General features: G+C 38.0%; 1 protein-coding gene across 1 annotated transcript in view; it reads right to left on the reverse strand.

The window, feature by feature from the left end:
* Nucleotides 1-305: 305 nt before the first annotated feature.
* Nucleotides 306-22,203, reverse strand: part of DBNDD1 (dysbindin domain containing 1) — a 561,031-nt gene continuing 539,133 nt past the window's right edge. The window contains exon 4 of the mRNA XM_044081736.1: nucleotides 306-4,108. Coding sequence (XP_043937671.1) covers nucleotides 3,948-4,108 — 161 coding nt within the window. The 3' untranslated portion in view covers nucleotides 306-3,947. The remainder of the gene's footprint in view (nucleotides 4,109-22,203) is intronic.

Raw genomic sequence — 22,203 nt, forward strand, 5'->3', positions numbered from 1 at the left:
AGGTTTAAAATCCTATTGAATTTTTATTTCTTGGACCCCCTCCACACCATTTCATCATCATGTCTTCTACTGTGATTTGTAAAATTTTGCTTATTTTATGTAACTGCATAGTGCTAAAGTGTCCCTACAAATCAAGAAATCCAAAGCCACTTTCTTCTGTGGGGAGAAACAAATTATCCCACTTAACTGTTGTTGTCTTCTCCTCCCAAATACATTATTTCATCTGTTAATTAATTATGATCCACAACTTTTCTTCTGGTTGATAAAAATATGCATGACCTGTATATAAAACTAGAGAGACTAGAAACATTTTCACTGCTTGTATTTTATTAGGCATAATCAAGAGCATCCAGCTTCTCAACTTTTGTTTTATGTTTTTTGTCTCTTCCACATATCCATAGTTACCTTAACAGAATCTGTTTTAATCCATACACCTAAGTACTTCATCTCATCATGTCCCAATAGGTATGGGTATTGCTGAACCAGTTCATGTGTGACTATATAATTTACAATGATAGCCTTTGTTTTATCTTCTTTTATTTTATGTCCTGAAAAGACTTGAAACTGTTTCAACATGTTCCATGTATTGCGGAATGCTCTTATCTGGATATATCAAGAACAATAACAAAAAATATCATCTGTGAATAAAGTTAGCTTTTCTTGATTACCATACCAGTTATAGCTTTGAATTTGTGAGTCCTTTATTTTCTTTGCCAAGGGCAGTAAATGTAAAGGAAATGGTCAAGATTCACATTTTGAGCTTTGATTTACTCCTTTCTTGAGGTGAATTGTTTGCTATCTATTTCTCAAACATATAAAAATGTGATGGTTATGATCAGAGACCCATTCTAATCTTCTTTTTATAGTTCCTTACTGACCTCAGTGAGATGTTTACTCCGGTAATAGAAGTACTGGTGGTGACTAGCAGAATGGGAGAAACAGTCCTGCATGTTGTGAGAAACTGAAAGGAACTGAAGGATTTCTGGTCACAAAACTACACCTAGATTATATTCTAGGGAGACATAAGGTGCGTTAATTATACTGGAGGGTGGAATTGTCCTTGAATTAGTGCAACAACTTTCTGAATGTTCTGCTATCAGAAAAATTGTTTACTTCAAACCATAAAAGTGAGGTACAAATCATGCTTCACCTTGCCTTTCAACATTGTTGCAGTTTTGCCACCTTATATCTTGGGGCAAGGTGTCATAGCCAGGTTAAAAACATGTGTCTCCCTTAAGGTATGATACCACCTTCCTCAGCAATTTATGCTTGCCCACTGATAACTTGTCTTTTAAACATCTGCAGAATAACTCTGGTTCACCACTGAACAACTGGCTGACATCAGGTCTTCCTGATATCACTTTCCTCAACACTTTGCAAATTAACAAAGGAACTTAATAATATATAATAAATGGTATTATGGGGTTGCAATCCTCTCTATGTTCCCTTATTATATATTATTAACTGCACGTTGTACAAAACTTTTATTTAATGAAAGTATTTGAATGCCACAGGGAGATGAAGTTAGAGCTGTTGTTGCTCAGTTATTTTCACGTGGAACATTGCCACTCCCAAGCACTTCACCGTAGAAATGTGGATAAAATTCATGTATACCTTTCCACAGCTAGAGAAATGTGTTTTTGGAAGCAAGATTCTTATCTGTAATGATTCATGGACTGCTTCACTTTACTATTGTATCTGACCAACAATCTGTTGCTAGAGAGCTTTTCAGTGGAACCACCTGCTGCAAAAGTAACTTTAGTGAAGGTCTCTTGTAGTACACTGTTGTACAACTGTAGCTTGTTAGTATTACTGCCTAATCATGGGTAATCATACTCAGCCTCACAATAGCTTTCTAGTAGGATAATGCTTTGGAATTTTTTCACAGGAAGACCGCACAGGGTTTGCTCCTGATTCCGGCTCATATTCATGATTTTCCAGAATATTTTTACTAAGATGCAGATGGCCAAAACCAGTCTGACTTTTGAACTGCACAGCATTGCTCCTCTTGTTTATTATCCTAGTATGGGCCACAGAACAGCCACACTTCAGTTTAATTCTAAACCAAAGATACAAGTCCTTTGTGTATGTCACTAAGTAACCCACCTTGGTTTTATTTCTGAGCCCAGGATACCAGCACTGTTGAATGTTAGCTTACTGTTGACTGCAGGTTAATAGAAATCCAAACTTTGTCCTCACAGAGAACTTGCAAGATACTCCTGCCTTAATGTCTGGCATAGAAAACCCTGACAGAGTTATTTGGAAGGTACTACAAAACCATATAGTGCGCAACCTGAAATGACCTAATCAGCACTCATATCTGAATCAGGTGTATGACTGTAATAATGTGAGGGGCAGGAATTTTCTGCCGAGGCTTAATTCTTGGTTATGATAGCTACAGGATGAATCCGTGGTCTAATATACCTTTCAGCATGACCTAATCACAACTCACTAGTGAGTTTTGGGCATCAGAATTCAAATGCAGTGCCCCAGCATGCAACAGAGAGTGAAATCACCCCAGCTTATTCCTGAAAGTGAGACATTTTCCAGGAAGTGGGACATTTTCAGAATTTATCCTAGTTATATATGTAATTAAAAATAAGCAAAATTATTCACATGTGCTTCTTTAGTTGTATGTAAGGTGCAGCAATTTGATTAATGTTACTGCTTTGGATGGATGGAGTATTTCACAAATACCTTGACATTTCTTTTATCATCTGTTTTGATTCAACTCTTTCAAACTGTTTGATGAAAATGAAAAGGTAGGGATATACAGAAAATTAAGTGCTGGATTCTTGCTGGGTAACCTACCCCAAGGTGTTGTAATGTAAGAGTTGGTCTATTTTGTTAAATAAAGTGTGGGAGGTAAAGCAAGAGTTTAGATTTTTGTGTTATGTGTTTCAGCAAAATCAAGTTCACATATTTTAACCTTTAGTATTTTGCAATTTACAAAGCTGATAATCTACTGTGCTGCAAATTGCAACAAGTCTCAACAAACCTGCCTAAATATCTTAACATACACCTTTCTTAAAGAATGTAATATTAAAAATATTATGTTTATGAACCGAAGAACTACTAAACGTAAGACACCTGCAAAATACTGAGCTCTTTTTCTGTAGTATAGCATGCTCATTACTGCATTCTTTAAGAAGCACAGATACTGAACCATGGCTTATGATTCGGCATGTTTATTTTAGAGGAAAATATTTTTAGCTGCATGTTAGACTATCTTTGTTGGTTTGTCTTGTGGTTAAAGATAAAAATGCCACAGGATTATAAACCATTAATGGCAGATATATATCCATTTTCATGTCATGTAAGAAAAAAAAGTGAAGTTTCCAGTGATAATTCAGCTGAAAAGTATTTATCACACACAATATATCAGAATATGTTTACATTCAAATTAGGCTATAGCACTCATCTACTGTGTAAGTCAACAGTCTTTGAATTCTCAGTTTGTATGGCTTGTGCAAAATTTGCCATATTTTGTTTACTTCCGAACTCTTTCGCATTTACTGATTCTTCTTCTTGTTCCATGTTACTGCATATAACTGTGCACTAGTGGCCAGATGTTTCAGTGAGCAGACACGTCAGTGGTAGTCTGAAATAACGGTACACTCTGATGTAATAAGTAGCTTATTCCAAATGTGGAACCTGGGCACTCTGGGTAATAACTTGCTTCCTAGTGGTTCAGTCTTTCATCTTACACATTTCAGTTAGTTATTCTGCTTCTTTTGGCATCCCGCTCAAAAACATGAAGAAACTTACTTAGTTAGTTCACTACTTTCCTGTCCAGTCCATTTTTCCACATAGATATGCACTGCCTGAAGTGCACAAAAGTGCAACATAAGTTCTGTCATGCAGTTCTGGCTGTTCACTTTTTCAAAGAATAAATCCTCAGTGGGGATAGTGTCTTTATGTTTTATTGCAGAAGGTTACAAGTCTTGTTAATCCTCCTGTGGCCTCTCAACTGTTAGAAAAGGCTCTTTTAGATGTTCTTTCTGGAGTTCTAGATCAGGCTTCTTCTCCTTTCCTGGATCAACTTTCATTCTTGTCCAGGATGGGGACCTTAGACAAGCACCACGGAGGTGAGGAATTGGTTGCAAACCTGAAACAGAAAAGGGTAGGGAATATTATGTTTAAACCTTATAAAGCAAGAAATTAAACATCAAAAGTAAAAAAAAAAAATACTATTCACAACTTCATCATATTGTAAAAAGCAACGCAGTTGACAAGAAACAGCAACAGTGACAAGTTCATATTAATTAGCAAAATTATTTAAAATAAAAAGGTTCCATAATTTGAACAGTTGTTCTGCATGGCTGTTCTCATGAAGCAATTTAGCTCTGTCTTTGAAAAAAATCCTTGAATTGTTTTAAAAGATGGTTAAACTTGGGATCCCATGATTTCTAATGGTAGACTACTTAAGAGTTGAAGAAAAAAGCCCAATGTCAAGAAACTTCTTTATTAAAACAACAAAGCTTTTGGGTCTACACCCTTTCTCAGTGTGAATATAAAACACATGTATTAACTCAGTTTAAATAGGAGCAAATCACATCATGTGACTACAGCCAGCTCATCACGAGTGCCAAGGGTGGGTGACAGAACCCATTTCAATATATCTGCAGAAAAGATTGGGCCATTTTTGATAGACTGCCCATGTGTACTTGAAGATACTACAGATTTTATTAAAAAATTGCAGGTATGGTTTAACACTATAGATTCTGCAGATTCAATAGAGGGTAAATACCTATTTGTAACTTTAGATATAATGTCACTCTTCACTGTGATTCCTAATGAATATGGCATCGATGCTATAAGGGACTTTTTGAATAGCAAGCAGGTCATGTCCCCTAGAGGTATAGAAAATATATGTTTGCTTCTTGATTTGATTTTAACCAAGAATGTATTTTTGTTTAACAGTGAACCCTACTTACAACTGACGGGGATGGAGATGGGTACATCTGTCGCAAATACTTATGCCAACCTTGTACTCCACCAGTGGGAGAGTAAATATGTATGCAGTGATATGCATGTTTATAACAAAAAAGTTTGCTTGTATCAACGTTTCATGGATGATTGCTTTATTATTTGGAAAGGCACAAGCAAAGAATTAATTAGTTATGTGGACTATCTAAATGGTGCAACTGATTTTTTAAGGTTTAAAGCAGAGTCTTCCAGGAGTGATATCATATTTTTAGATGTTTGTATAGTGGTAAAAGAAGGTAACATAGAGACCAGTATACATAAAAAGGAAGCACATGCCAGGAGGTACATAGATAGACACAGTATGCATGCCCCCCATGTATTTAATGGAATAATGAGGGCACAATTTGGTAGAGCTAGTAGGTTAAACACAGAGGAGCATATATTTCTTGAACAACTGGAAGATATGAAGTTTGATTTTTTTGGATAGTGGGTATGATGAAGGGCAAATTATGCAGATTAGTGAAGAAGTAAAAGGTAATAGGGCTACAGGTGGTGGTGCTGCGGTAGCGTTGTCGCCTCACAGTAAGACGCTGTCCGGTTCGATTCTTAGCTAGAGCGTCTTCTGCGTGGAGACATGCATGAATGGGCGTACCTTCATTGAAAGTTGTGTGTCAGGGCTGGTAACTCAGCATGTAAAAATCAACTACCAATCATTAGTGGACCGGAGTTCCGCTGTGGCGACCCCTAACCAGGAAAAGCCGAAAGACACAACAACAACAATTGAGGCCAATTTTTAGTATTAATCAATACCAGACAAGTCCACCTAGAAGACCTGTCCTTGATAAGGATAAGGTCAGATATGTTACAAAGTATAATGTGAGGACACAAGCGGTTAAAAAGGTCATAGAGAAAAACTGGATGAGTCTGATGCCTTCACCTGAACTCAAAAATGTTTTAGATGAGACACGATTTTTTTCTTATAGGAATATGAGAATTTTAAAAAGTAAATTATGTTATAAGGATTTCAAACCCCTATTCAAAAGACATCAAGAAATGTGAGTAGGTACTTTTAGTTGCATGGGATGCACTTGTGATATTTTTGGGAAGGATAGTGACTTTTTATATACCTCCTGACAGGCAAAAAGTATATATTCAAAGTGACATCAAATTGTAATAATCTGAATGTGGTCTACCTGGCAACCTGTGGTCAATGCCCATCTTTTTATGTAGGCAAGACTACAAGGAAACTTAAAGAACGTATCATAGAACACAAATCAGACATCAGAAGAGTGAATGATAGAAATGCATTGTGTAGACTTATGTGTACGAACACTGACCATATCTTTAAGTTTAGGGTTATAGAAATGGTGGATAAAGACATCTGGGGGATATAAATAATTTACTACAGAACAAGGAATATAGCTGGACATTGAGACTAGGAGCTGATATTAAACCTGGCCTTAATACTGATGTGACCATTAAACCTGTGCTGGTTAAGTTGCAACAAAGTAAACTTTGATGTTTGTGTGATATATATATATATATATATATATATATATATATATATATATATATATATATATATATTTACATGTTATAGGTGACTGTTGTTTTAAATGGCACTCATGTGATGAGCCGGCTGTAGTCACATGATGTGACTTGTTCCTATTTAAACTGAGTTAATACATGTGTTTTATATTCACATTGAGAAAGGGTGTAGACCCAAAAGTTTGTTGTTTTAATAAAGAAGTTTCATGACACTGAACTTTTTCTTCAGCATAGTTTTATTCCACTTTTACAGCAATCACCTTGTTCTGCCTTGTTAGACTACTTAAGAGCCAAGGACCTATGTATGGCACATTCAGAATAAATAAGGGTGGACTGACTGCAGTTTGCTGATTGAGTGTAATTTGTTGTGCTTATCATGCATTTCAGAAAAAGCATGAGGAATATTTATTGTTATAAAGGAAACTAACATGAGTGACCGGTGTTCCACACCTGAAGTCAACTCCTCGTTGGTCAGATCCGACCATAAGCTAATCACCCTTGATATCCACATCCTGCCCCCACCCCCCATTAAGGAAACCATGGTAAAAAAATTCTCCAAAGCCAACTTCATGCTTCTTAAGACAGAAGTGGTGAACTTCATGACACCCATGCAGATGGACAATACAGTTACAACTGCTGAATCCTGCACAAATGCACTCTATAAGCATGGATCGTGCTATCCCAAACAGAACTAAGACGCTATCCACCAAGAAAGGAAGCCAATCTGGTGGTCCCCTGCCATAAACAAACTGTACAACAGAAGGAAGAAACTGTTGCAAAAGAGAGTAAAATCCCAAGAGTGGAGGAGCTCCCTGGTCAGCCTCAGTAAGAAGTTGAGATCCCTTATAAGATCCTCCAAAGCTAGCTACGAAAACAAAATCACCATTAATTCTAAGGACAACCACAAAGCATTCTATAGCTATGTCAAGAATCTCGATGGCGGCACCCAGATCTGCTCTGAGTTACAGCACAATGGCATGAAAATTACAGAACCAACTGATATTGCAAACACCCTAGCTGATAGGTTCAGTGCTAACTTTACCCCCCCTTCACCCCCTAAAGGGCCCATGTCTATACAGGAAGAATGCAGAGTCCCTGTAATCACAACTACGCAGGTAAAAGCTGAACTCTCTAAAGCCAAAAACACAGCATCCAAGGGACCGGACAACATCCCAGGCTGCGTTTTACATAAACTTCAGAATGAACTGGCTTCCCACTTAAGCACCATGTTCAATAATAGCCTCGCATCATGCTTTGTGCCCATTGAATGGTGCACAGCAACAGTTATCCCACTCCACAAAGGGGGAGCCACCACTGATCCCAGGAACGATCTCCCTATTAGCCTGACGAGCCTGGTCTGCAAGGCCATGGAACGTATCATCATGGAACTCATAAACAAAAACATTGATAACCTCCAAACCCTGGATCCCACCCAGTTCGGGTTTGTGAAAGGCAGATCATGCCTCCTGAACCTGATTGACTTCTTTGAGGCAGTCACCAAAGCCGTAGATGAGGGTAAGGTGGTTCACACAACCTATCTTGACCTCGCCAAGGCTTTCGACACCATCCCTCATTCTGGAGTTGTAACTAAACTCACTAAACTAGGTATAAATCCCTATGTCACAAGATGGGTTGCGAACTGGCTCACTGACAGAACCGACACTGTAAAAGTTGTAGACTCCAAATCTGACCTCAAACCAATGACAAGTGGAGTACCACAGGGTTCAGTCCTGGGACCTCTCCTGTTTGGTATCTACTTCTCTGAAGTACAGGCTAGCACTGAAGGCCTCTGACTAATGAAGTTCACAGATGACTGCAAACTAGGAGCCATAGTCAAGCCCCCAAATGATGTGGACATCCTACAGAAGGGCATCGCTAAGACAGATGTCTGGTGTCAGAGCTATGGCCTCAAGCTCAATGCCAAAAAGTGCAGTGTGATCCCCTTTGGTAAAAACTCTGTACCCATGAACTACCACATAGGCAGAAATTTACTAAACACTGAATGTGTGATAAGAGACCTTGGGACCCAGGTGGACAGTAGTGTCTCCTTTGATAATCACATCGCCACAATAGTCAGGAAGTCCTTCTACGTGGCACACCTCATAATAAAAGGGTTCTCATCCAGGAAAAAAGAGGTCATTGTTCCCCTCTACTCGACACTCATTAGACCCATTATAGAGTACAATGCCCCTTTTGGAATGTACCTCACAAGACATCTGCAGCAGCTGCAAAGGCCACAGAAGTAACTCACAAAGTGGATTACTGGCCTCAAACAAATGCCCTACAATGACCGTCTCAAAAAACTCCAGCTTTACTCCGTAGCATATCGCCTACTCCAAGGTGATCTCTGCCTAACATATAAAGCTGTGTCAAACCCAGAGCTGTTGGACATGCTACACCTAAAGAAATCCCAATCCCTCCAAGCTACATGCTTTAGGGACCTAAACCTTGTCACCACAATAAACAGGACATGCTGGAGTGATAGATTCCTGTCCCAAAGACTTCCCATACTCTGGAACAGTCTACCCATCTATGTCAAGCAAAGTTCTTCATTAGCACTCTTCAAGAAAAATCTTGATGAGTGGATGGGAAATAGGAAATACACCCCAGGGATCACGTGTGTGTGTCTGCTCGACAGTGGCACAGGAAAATAACTTTCTTGGGTGGTGTAAGCCAGGGAACCTTGTTGGCTAGGCTTACGTAGGCCCTTGGGCCGATAGCTTAGTACCTACCTATGAACCTATAACCCATGTGAATCCCTTGTACGTTGTTGGGTGTGAAGGGAAGGAGTAGATGACCCTTTAAGATGCATAGTGTCTGCTACTGCTTGTTCCCATTGGTGGGAGGAGTTCAGCCTGTGGTATGCTGAAGGAGGACATGACCACAACCATCCGATCAGATATATTAGAAAAATAAGACACTGCACAGGAGACCGATGCATTTGAAAATGTAGTAGCCCCTGAACCATCAAAAGCTGTAAATGGACATGTGAAAGATGACATTTGCCCTTGAATAAACTTTTCTTAAGGAGCCTATAAAGGAAAGCATAGTTTAAATGACTGTTAAAAAAGAAAAAGTGGACCAAACTGAAATTGCAACTATAGCTCTGGCTGTATAATGAGTAAGGATGATGGGTGAGTCATCTGGGAGTTGTAATAAAGCAGCTAATTGTCTGCAACTTTCAGACCAAAAGAAAAAGAGTAAAAGTGAAGTAAGTGATTCAGCTTATGAGATGCTGTAGATGCCAGCTACATTATTAAGAATATATGGGTAATCAGAACAATGCAGGAGTATGGAATCTGGGTCTGCTTTGGGAATGCAGTAGTTCATAAGCTGGGCATGGAGAGTGATAATCTGCAAGGCAAGAAATGTACAGGAACTGGAGGAGGTCCAGAACGACTGAAGCTAGTATTATTTTAGCTGCAGTGATGATCGGCAACAACAACTGAACTGTTAGCACAAAGAAATAAAGCTCTGACTACAACCTAAGTTCAGTTAGAATTTTGGGCACCAGTTGGAGCTGCCATGAAGGGAGGTTTATTCAGGTTTTGTTTCTTTTTAGGGAAGGGTCCGGAGCATATTTCTAGGGGTGTAGTGTGGGAAGATTTCCCAAATGGAGGCCAAATAAACTTCCCTGAGTATCTTGCCCATAGGGAAGCTGGGAAGTCCTGATGGCTTATATCATCCATGATGAATGATAACCCATGCTGATGCCTGTTACATGAGTTACTTGAGAGATAATACTTACAGCAAATCAGATGATGGTAGCATTTCCAGCACTTAACTCTTGCCCTTATGGAAAGGAATAAGCCAAAGGTCTATTACTCAGAAAGACATGCATGAGTCTGTAGGGTATTCAGGAGGGAACCAGATGGTCCTAAGTGCAAAAGTGTTTACCTACATTTTGGAAGTATCACAGCAAGTACTTAAAGAATGTAACAGATTACAGGATGAGCATAATTCATTTGCACTGCAGAGATAGCCCAATGGAAATAGCTGAAAGTGATTTTGTAGCAAACAAATTATGTTCAAAACATAAAGACTGAAGCAAACTTTTTACGTAATTTAATTTATGTAGGGATAGAAGTCGGTTGTGACTGTTAGAGTCTTTATGCGAGTGATATCAGAGAATAAAGATTCTTAAAGTTTTATTTTTCCAATAGCTCCCCTCATAAAGCCCACAATTAAGTCTGGTAAAAAATTATGTTGGAATGAGGGTGTGAAAGTGGTCGACATTTTCAGATGGTTAAACTGCATTATTACTATATATATGGACTAGTACATAAAAGTTTAAAGTAAAACTGTAGCGCAGAATGGTGAATCTGCCTATATGCAAACCAAAGGGTCATAACTGAGCACTGTGATCTGAGGTTGCACTGCCACAACAAGTACGGATATCTTTGTCATATTAGTAGTAAGTATAACGATGACACACAAGACAATGTTTTCCATTCGGGCATAATGAAAAACAATACCCAGAGGTGAATAAACATTCTTTATGTAAGACAGTATATTTTCTCTTGTACTATTTGCCATGGAGAAAACTGTCAAACAGAAGAAGAGGGTAAGTAGCCTGACAAGAAGAGAGTCAGTAAATAGAAAGGGGTAAAAAAATGAAAGTAAATGAAAGTAGAATAAGATGGAAATGAGCAGATATCTGAGCTAAAAAAGTGTCAGAAACCGGAGGAAGTCAGCAAACAGTTAAGCAAATTCCTCAAGACAGGTAGTAAAACAGGCTGTTACGGGAGGTGAAAAAGCTGAAGAAATTAGATGATATATCAGTGGAGAATACAGTAAAAGAAGCTACAGGTGAGAGAAATGAAGCCAGGTAAGTAGAAGATTAAGGAAATAGAAGACTAGGAAATTAAGGTCAGAGATGCTACCCAGTTCTATACGTTTGGAATGCAAGCAGTACTCTCAAGTAGAGGATTACATCTGCATTAAAGAGCTAAAGTGTATGAAATTAAATGGAAAATAGAAGAGGAACGAGTGGACATAAAGATTTGTATGCATTTGCTAGGCATGCAGTCCAAAAGACCTTTGAGAGCCTAACCCAAGTTCCCAATTATCCATAGCACTGCCTGTGGCATTGGGCCTCAGAACACCTCTGGGTGGGTGTTATTTCCACAATAACACACACCCTGTCGAGCATTATTGCTTGGTTATGGACTCTTCCAAGATTAACCACTTCTGAGTTGATACAGCTGTGCTGTTTGACTGTAATTACTTCTGTTTGACTGTAATTACTTGAAAGAAATCTTGCCCAGAACAGTGCATTTAGTGTGTTTAAAAATTTCATATCCAGAGTTGTCATCAAATGCTTATATACTCCCTGACATAACAGATCTTGGATCCTTTAAATGTTATCATGTGGCAGTTGTGGTTGCTTACTTTCACATGCAGACTGTCCCATTTTTAAGAATAATCACTTTCTGACTGTGTATACCTGTGCTGTATGACTGTGATCAACTGAAAAAAATTCTGCTCAGAGGAATGTATTTCATCATGTCTTACACACATCACATACAAACCCCCCCAAAGTACCTCCCAAAGTAATCCATAGAGGCACAGATGTACAACACACACACACACACACACACACACACAGTCTTAAGTGATTGATTATAATTAAGTTGCAAGTGACAGTAATGGTTAGCTGCTTTCACAAACGCAGACTGACCCATCTTTCAGAATAGCAATTTTCTGAGTGGGACATCTATTTGGCTGTGGTAGCCCACCCTCAAAAATATCTACCTGTATGTATATATATATATAATATATATATATATATATATATATATATATATATATATGTATATATGTAGATATATGTGTGTGTGTGTATATATACATATATGTGTGTGTGTGCATATATATATATATATATATATATATATATATATATATATATATATATGTGTGTGTGTGTGTGTGTGTGTGTGTGTGTGACTGGGCTGTTTCTTTTTTTTGGGGGGAGGAGTTAACTGTAGAAACTGTTCTTATCTGTTATGAATAAACTGTGTTTTGAGCAACTGAAATGACCCCATAGCAGTACAGGAGTTGAAAGAACATTGAATATAACTGTATTCTTGCAGTAGTTTGATTTATACACTTCATTGTTGTCATGTTTTTTTATATTTGGAATTGTTACTTGGCTCTTGGGCTGCATTCTCTTCATAGACTCTAGGCCTATCTCTGTTATTTTTTTTTTAAGGAAATTCAGGTTTAAACCTTTAAGAAACAAATTCATTTAGCCATACTGCATTGCAACCTCATGTAAACTGATAAAACTTAAAATAAACCTGCTACTTTCTTAAAAATGTATGACATTCTACTTTACAAAACCTGTATAACAACCATATACAAACTTTCTAAAGTTTTGCAACTATGTAAACTTAAAAGTCTGTCATGTTTGATGTGTATAACGTAAGTTTACTTGCACTGTTTACTGCCACTGAGCCCAGGTAATGGTCGAAAATGGTCTGTGAACCTGTCCACCTAACCAGTTGCCAAATATAAAAATAAATGAATGAATAAGTAAGTAAGTAAGAAACTCTACTCTGGTTTAACTATTTCCATTTAGTAAAAGTTAATATTTCATTTAAAAGCTTGAAAACTATTAATATGTTCAGAGGTTAGTACTAGGCTAGCCGCCCTTGTGAGCCATTTTAAGCCTAGACAATTATCCCCTGTGAGATTCAATCCCTGTACCTTGTGTTTGTAAGGCAAACACCTTAACCATTAGGCCACCCTCCCAACCTAAGCTGTTAAAGTTTGTTTGCTTTTTTCTTACTCTTTCTCATGCACCTCTGTAGATCACAAACTTCCTTTGCAAGATTACTACTCTTAGAATCATGACTTTTGTTTGTATATGTAAGTAAAATTATTACAATATTCCTATGTAAAATTGCCTTTTAGCCTAAAATTTGAGTGTACTCATTTTAATATTATCTGTTTAGCGGAGCTTATCTCCCCGGGCCTCTACTGAAAATGGACATACATCCATTTAGACTAGCCCGGTCAACAAATGTAAAATAAAGTAAAATAAATAAATAAAAACTGCTATTTTCTCATTCCCCAGTCCTGGACTTAAAAGCCTCAATATGACACACGCACACACACACACACACACACACACACACACACACACACACACACACACATGTATATGTGAGGATCCTGTGAGAATTTTGTTGACACTCATGTGGTGTTTCTGTACCTCTGTGCCTGTATACATTACTTTGGAAGGTACTTTGAATTTGTGTGTGTGTAAGACATGCTGAAATACATTACTATGGGCAAAATGCCAGGTTTTTGTGCCATAAAAAATGTGACCACAATAAATCATTTCAAAACTTTTTCCACCTTTAATGTGACCTATAATCTGTACAATTCAATTTAAAAACAAACAAATCTTTTAGGGGAAAAAATATAAAAAATAAAAAAAACGTACAATAAGTTGGTTGCATAAGTGTGCACGCCCTTAAACTAATAATTTGTTGAAGCATCTTTTGATTTAATTACAGCATTCCGTCTTCTTGGGTAGGAGTCTATCAGCATAGCACATCTTGACTTGGCAATATTTGCCCACTCTTCCTCTAAATCTGTCAGATTGCAAAGGCATCTCTTGTGAACAGCCCTCTTCATGTCACCCTACAGATTTTCTATGGATTTAGGTCTGGGCTCTAGCTAAGCCATTCCAAAACTTTCATTTTTTTTTTCTGGTGAAGCCATTCTTTTGTTGATTTGGATGTATGCTTGGGGGTCATTGTCATGTTGAAAAGTGAAATTTCTCCTCATCTTCAGCTTTCTAGCTGACACCTGAAGGTTTTGGACCAAAAACTGACTGGTATTTGGAACTGTTCATAATTTCCCTCCACCTTGTCTAAAGCTCCAGTTCCAGCTGAAGAAAAGCAACCCCAAAGCATGATACTGCTTCACCAGGCTTCACCGTGGGGATAGTGTTCTTTTAGTGATGTGAAGTGTTGTTTTTGTGCCAAACTTACCTTTTGAAATTGTGGCCAAAAAGTTCAACCTTGGTCTTATCAGACCATAACACATTTTCCCAGATGCTTTTGGGAGATTTGCTGTATTGTTTTGCAAAATGTTAGCCGGGCCTGGATGTTTTTCTGTGTAAGAAAAGGCTTCTGTCTTGCACCCCTACCCCATAGTCCAGACATATGGAGAATATGGGAGATTGTTGTCACATGTAGTACACAACCAGTACTTGCTAGAAATCCCTCCTTCAGTGTTGCTGTAGGTCTCTTGGCAGCCTCCCTGACCAGTTTTCATCTTGTCTTTTCATCAATTTTGGAGGAACATCCAGTTCTTTGCAACATCACTGTTGTCCCATATTTTCTCCACTTTTTGATGACTGTTTTCACTGTGTTCCATGGTATATCCAATGCTGTGAATATTTTTGTACCCTTCTCCTGACTGATACAGTTCAGCAATGAGATCCCTTTGATGCTTTGTACTCTCTCTGCAAACGATGGCTTTTGCTGTAGCAGGCAACTGAGTAAATGTCAGGAAAATCCTACTAGGACAGCTGAACTTTATTTGGGGTTAATCAGAGTCTCTTTAATTGATAGCAGGTCACTTGTGTACCCAAGAAGACTGAATGATGTAATTTAATCAAAAGGTGCTTCAACAAAGTATTAGTTTAAGGGTGTGCACACTTATGCATCTAGCTTATTGTACGTTTTTTATTTTTTATATTTTTCTCCTAACAGATTTGTTTGTTTTTCAATTGAATTATACAGGTTATAGGTCACATTTAAGGTGGGAAAAGTTTTGAAATGCTTTATTGTGGTCTCATTTATTTATATCGCAAAAACCTGGCATTTTAACAGGGGTTTGTACACTTTTTCTATCCACTGTATGTATATATATATATATATATATATATATATATATATATATATATATATATATATATATATATATATATAATCTTATCCCAAGTATACTTCTGGCAGGCATCTCCAAGTATGGATTAGAATTTTCCTGTCTGCCTGTCTGAAATTTTCCATATCAGCAAAAAGTTTATTTTCAGCTCATACACAGCAATATATATTTCCTTAAAAATATATAATATTTATCATTAGTACACAAGACAGTTGCCATAACTATTTCAGTTTTTATATTCTTTGTCAGTATTTTACAGAGAAATACCAGTACTGTTTCAAATTTTTCTTCCTTGGTATTCTAGTGTATAATTGTTATATTATGATCTAATGAGGAAGTGTTTGTCCTGCTGGGGCATAACAAATACACTGCTTTCCACTACCACATTTTACTCATGCTATTTTCTGGCCTTACAGTCTTATTTGGCATTTCCAAGAACTGAATGATTACTAACGTGTAATTTGGAATGTTTGTCCTAGGCACACTAAGTAGATGCACTAGTTCCATAATAAAAGTAGATTTTGACGTGTTATCTGCGTCACTGTCAGATCAAAGGATTCCAAGTAATGTGTTGTTATTATCCAATCTATATACTGCAGATAATCTGTTCTGATTCCCCCTTTGTCATTTTTCCTTTTCATTTATTATTATTATTATTCAAGAAAGGTCAGTTGTTGCATACACTACCAACAGATTTAAACATCTGGTTTCCTGCCAGTGTTTCAGCAGTACTTGCTATACAGTATTGACTCCCCTGCCCCACCACAGAGTTAGCTTATTATTTGCATTTTTTTTAAGTAGATCAAACATTGCTTTGGCAGCTTGTCTGTTGCCAAAACTGCCCATAGATATAAGGATCTGTTTTGCTTTGTCTGTGATCTTTTTATAAAACAAAAAAACTTACAAAGAGAAACCTATCCCAGCAGCTTGGAGCATCTGCTCCTTCAGTAATTTTTTCACCACCTTATGAGAGATTGTCAGAAAGGTGTTACATTTGTATTTTATCACTCATGTCAATATTTATATCACATGTGAACTGGCATTTTACTAAATGACAGGAAGAGAAGGGAGAAGACATACTAAATAGTAGTACGCCATCTCACTTCCAGGTTTGGGTTAGAAAGCTTATTTTTAATTAGTTTATATTAATTATTTAATTAATACATTAACTGTGCTAACAAAACATTTAACCATTAACCAATTAAGGAGCCATTTTACGTCATAGTTTTCCTTTATGATTTTTTTGAATACTTCTCCCTTTGCCTACTCACCATCACTATTCCTCACAATGGATGCCCATTCATTCCCAGCTGGTGGGAAATCTCCAGATGCCCTGGGATGAGAGCCATTTGGGAGGGGCTATCATAGAGGCAGACATTGGAGTTTCTTGTGCCCTCACTGGCTATCTGGCTATGATGGCATTTTTATTATATATGACCTAAACCCTCCCCTGGTGGTAATATGAGCACTTGCATTGGCCGAAGGAGTGTCTATACCCTACTGTCTGCACATATATACTCTCCCACATATGCTGACAAGGTCTACAGTTAGTGGCTTGGATGGTGATGGCCACATTCTCCTTGCACCAACTCCCTGCATCCTGCCATGCCTCTAGTCTCCAGTGGAGGATGTATCTGAGGAATGGTGATGTGAGCTAGCTGGGGTGACCACCTCTGCCCCTCAGGATGGTCAAGCCCATCCTCCATGACTGCATTGTCAAGTATCAAAGTCACTGATCAGACTTAGGTTGCATGGGTTATAGTCAGGGCTTTATCCTTCAGTGCCACTGGTGCAAGCTTACTTATGATTTTAAATAAAAATAGGTAATGGCACTACTGTGGGGTGCTAAGGGAACATAGCACTGACACTAAAAATGGTTAAAATAAGGTCTTTCCTAATATTTTATTTATAGCACTGCATATGTTTTCCATGATAATAGAATGAAATGGTTGTTTGAGCTTCAGGTGTATGTAGTGAGACAGTTAAAGACATGTACTAGTAATTTATACAATAAAGAATATAACAATTTTGTTAAGAACAGGGAGAAATATATAAGACTGTTAGATAAAGATGATTATGTGTCAAAAATGAAATCTATACAGTTAAAATAATAAGTGGTCAGTTGTTACAGTACAACTAGAAGAAACCTTTTTTTTAAAAGAGCCTAATAGTTTTCCTAACTTAGACCCTATCAGTATTATAGCAGCTAATAAAAGGCAGTCACTAAATGTCATTAATTATAGATGAGGAAAGAGAAGTATGCAACAGGACAGACTGTCAGAAATTATTTATAAATATCTGAAACTATATATTGCAATCAAAGAGGGAAAAGAAGTGTGGAATTTTTTTTCCAAATTCCACCTGCACTGGAAACAAGATGGTATCAGCCACTCACTCTCATCCAACCCGCCTGGCTCTTCTGACACCTGAGTGGCTACTTGAATTCATGTCATCTAGGTCATAATCAAGGCTTTATCACTATATGCCCTGGAGCTGAGACCCATTGACTAATGTGATTTCTATCATTTTATTTTGTTTCAGATGGAGTCATTGCAACGGAGTTCTGTGCTGTGATGCAGTACTCTCTCTCTCTCTCTCTATATATATATATATATATATATATATATATATATATATATAGATATATATATATGTTTACATGCATCATTTTGAATAAATGTAACCCTTGTTTGTCCTGAAAGGAGTCCAGTAAACTTCTTTAGGATTCAGCATACATAAGAATATAGCATTAAATGAACTTAATCTCATAACCAGAGAGAATCTGCCTTTGAAAGTAAGAAGAAGCTACGTCTACATTAAAATTGTTAGTTACTTCCAATACTTCAAATGTCTGTAAACAGCTAAAGTTTGTTTGCTTTAAAAGCTGGTTGCTAGTGCCCCACTACCTACCTGCTAAACAAGGCTGAACTAGATAGAGCTGAACTGAAGTAAAGTTCCTGTGCTCACTGTTCCAGTCTGCCCCTCTCCTTACATAATGATTGATTTTCTTTTTTTTAAATACTTTGCAAAAATAACCCTAGGATAAACTAACTATTATGTGCCCTCATAGAGCTCTTTTTCCTGCAGAAATTGATTGTTTAAGTATCCTCCCCATTTCTTTAAACAGTGGTGCAAAAACTCTTATAAAATGAGACCAACTGCTAAATTTTATGCAGGGACATATTGTTTATGTTGGAGAAGTGGCTGTGGGCTGGTCTGCTGGCCTGCTGCACTGCATCCAGGGTTGCCAGATGTCCCTATTTGAATGGGACTGTCCCAGGATCAGCAGCCAAATCCCGAATCCCGCACCACCTGTTAAAATCCCGGTGAAACAGGCTCTGCTTTGTTATTTTTGATTGGCTCATATGCTGGCATATGGGCCAATCATAAATCTCAAAGCGGAGCCACATCTGTTCAATGCGAAACAGTGGGCAGGCAGTTCCTCATGAAAGACTTTTTTTTTTTTTTGGACTTCACTTTGCATCCCTACCTGTCAGTTAACAACTCCGGCAATCCTAACTGTGACCGCATCCCACGTCACATAATTTTACTAACATGGCAGAATGTGACTATACTCCTTGCTTATCCAGATCAGCTTTGAAACAAAGTTGTGGCATGAAAGTAGAAAGGATAGATGCAACACAACTAATTGATAGAAATCTCCTTCATAATATTTGCTCTCAGCTCTCCACCTTCTGAAGCTTCTGCTAATCTCATTATAAACTACATGCTGCACATTTCAATAAGAACTTTAAAACTGCTGTATTCCATGCCATTCTATAAGAATTTTTAACACTCCTGTATTTCATGCTGTTCAGTACGAACTTTATCATTGCTATATTTCATGCGATTCAGTAAGAACTTTAACACTCCTGTATTCCATGCTATTCAATAAAAACTTTAACACTGCTGTATTTCATGCCATTCAATAAAAACTTGAACACTGCTGTATTTCATGCAATTCAATAAGAACTTTAAAACTGCTGTATTCCATGCTATTCAATACCTTTCCTTTATTTTCAAGTACTTACTGCTGCACTTAAATTGACTATTATATGCTAAAATGACACATCATGATACCCAAGTATAATTCTTGCTATGTCATGAAAATGCTGCTTTTGTCTCACTTCATCCTTTGTTGAATTATCAGCTATAACAGTTACACTATATTATCCATTTAAGACGCTGTCCGGTACGATTCTCAGCTAGAGCGTCTTCTGCGTGGAGACATGCGAGAATGGGCATACCTTCGTTGAAGGTTGTGCATCAGGGCTGGTAACTCGGCACGTAAAAATCATTAGCGGACCGGAGTTCCGCTGTGGCGACCCCTCACCGGGAAAAGCTGAAAAGACACAACAACATCCATTTAAATTGCCTATCAGTTCTCTTCATTTCTCCCAATACTGTAATCCTGTCTCACTCTATAGCCAGTAAATGTACCACATTTCCACATTAGTCATTCCAGAAACCTTCAGAATACCCAACTGTATGCTACTCTATTATAAAAGGAAAAAAAATGCAATGAATTTTTGTACTGGATTAATATTACATCCAGTGGCATTCTTATGCTTCCACTTCTGTTGCCAGGAGATATAGAAACCACTTTAGACCCTCTCTTTCTCATACGCAGACAGATCAGTTATCTACCAAAATCCCTTTACAATATATAGTCACAACTCTAGAAGCCTTATAATGTTTTAATGTGCACAGCATAGAAAATAAAATAGACTAAAAAACTCTTGTTTGTACACCGAAAAACAACTGTGATGTAGCTGAAATATATAAGATATGTTTTAAAGTGAATTCTTTCAATGCTGGTACCTACATTCTCAAACCCATAACTATTTGCTTGGATTAAGTAGGTTAAAAGAAAATGAGATGGCTGCCCTCTACTATTCTTACAGCACCTAGAATGTTCCATTGCAGCAAAAGCATCTGATACAAAGGAGTACAGCTTAGACTGGATCTTTGCTGAACTTATATTTAACCCATTATCGTCTATAACCCGAGCAATAGTACACTAACTGCTCTCAGTAACCTTCCTTAAATGCCTCAACATATAGGTAATGCTAAAAAAGACCCTGATATTTTGTGACATCATCTGTAACCTCTTAGGACCAGGTAAATATGCTCTCATTGTCGTATGTAAATTTTACAACAAATGCCCATACACCTTCTTGGTGTTGCTTATAAATAAACTCCTCTAAAATCTAAAACATTATCATGCACCCCATATCTGATTGATTACTGCTCTATTACTTTCCTTTAGCTATATCGCAACAAGTATGCTTTAGAATTTCCAACTATGCCATGCTCTAGAGAGCACTGACTGGACCTGCTTTTGCCAAGCAGACAATTCTGATGCTACATGTAACCTGCTCTATTCTGACTGCAAAATACTTCTCCACTATCACCTGTTACCATCAGGCAACACTGCAATATGAAAAACCTACACACCCGTTAAAAATCGAAACAATGCCTATGCTATATGAAAGTGGACCAGTCTCTCACTTTATAACGAAAAATAGATACTGCTGAGAAATCTGAAGATCAAAAGCTATGTTCTGTGGAACAAAGCAAAATAACTATTTCTGCACTAATGCACTCACCCAACGATTCCTTGACTTCATCAGTTCTAACGCACTAGATCAGCTGGTCTTATCCCCCACAAGGGGAGATAACATACTGGACTTGGTTCTCACCAACATGGGTGACCGCTGCACCACTCCCATAGTATGTTCTTCCCTGGTGAGATCAGATCATCAGTCTGTCTTATTCGAAGTTTCTATCCCACCCAACCCCCTCCAGCCTTAACCAGGCTAAAAAAACTTTGCAAAAGCTGACTACAACCTCCTAAAGGAGGGTATCACACCACCACCCCCCTCAGATGATGCAGACAACTGTGCTGAACAGTACGCCAGTGTTGTATACAAGCACCTGTACAACTACATGGACTCAGCCATACCCAGCAGAACTCAAATATGCTCCTCAAGGAAACACAAACCTCTCTGGTGGGCATCCTCTATCAACAGGCTTTACAACAAAAGGAAGAAACTGTTGTCCAAGGGTAACAAGGAACAAATTCCAAATCGGAAAAATTCCCTCCTCTGCCTCAACAAGCAAATCAGATCACTAGTGAAAACCTCCAAAGCCAATTATGAGTTGAAACTAGCCTCCAAAACAAAGGGAAACCATAAGTCCTTCTTCATAGGTAAAGGTACCCTGGCTTTCGCCACCCAAGAAAATTATTTTCCTGTGCCCCTGTCGAGCAGAGCCACAGTAGTGATCCCCGGGGTGAATTTCCTATTTCCCATCCAATCATCAAGATTTTTCTTGAAGAGTGCTAATGAGGAGCTCTGTTTGACATAGATAGGTAGTCTGTTCCAGAGTATGGGAATTCTCTGGGACAGGAAATCTATCCCTCCAGCATGTTCTGTTTATTGTGGTGAAAAGGTTTAGGTCCCTACAGCATGTAGCTCGGAGGGATCGGGATTACTTTAAGTGGAGCATGTCCAACAGCTCTGGATTTGACATAGTTTTGTATGTTAGGCAGAAATCGCCTTTAAGTAGGCGATATGCGATGGAGTAAAGCTGAAGTTTTTTGAGACGGTCTGGGTAGGGCATCTGTTTGAGGCCAGTAATCCTCTTTGTGAGGTATTTCTGTGGCCTTTCCAGTTGTTGTAGATGTCTTGTGAGGTACATACCAAAAGGGGCATTGTACTCTAAAATGGGTCTAATGAGTGATGAGTAGAGGGGAACAATGACCTCTTTTTTTCTGGATGAGAAACCTTTTGTGATGACATGTGCCACATAGAAGGA

The sequence above is a fragment of the Protopterus annectens genome, chromosome 8.part1 (assembly GCF_019279795.1).
Source record: "Protopterus annectens isolate FY-2018-M chromosome 8.part1, PAN1.0, whole genome shotgun sequence".
NCBI lineage: Eukaryota > Metazoa > Chordata > Ceratodontiformes > Protopteridae > Protopterus > Protopterus annectens.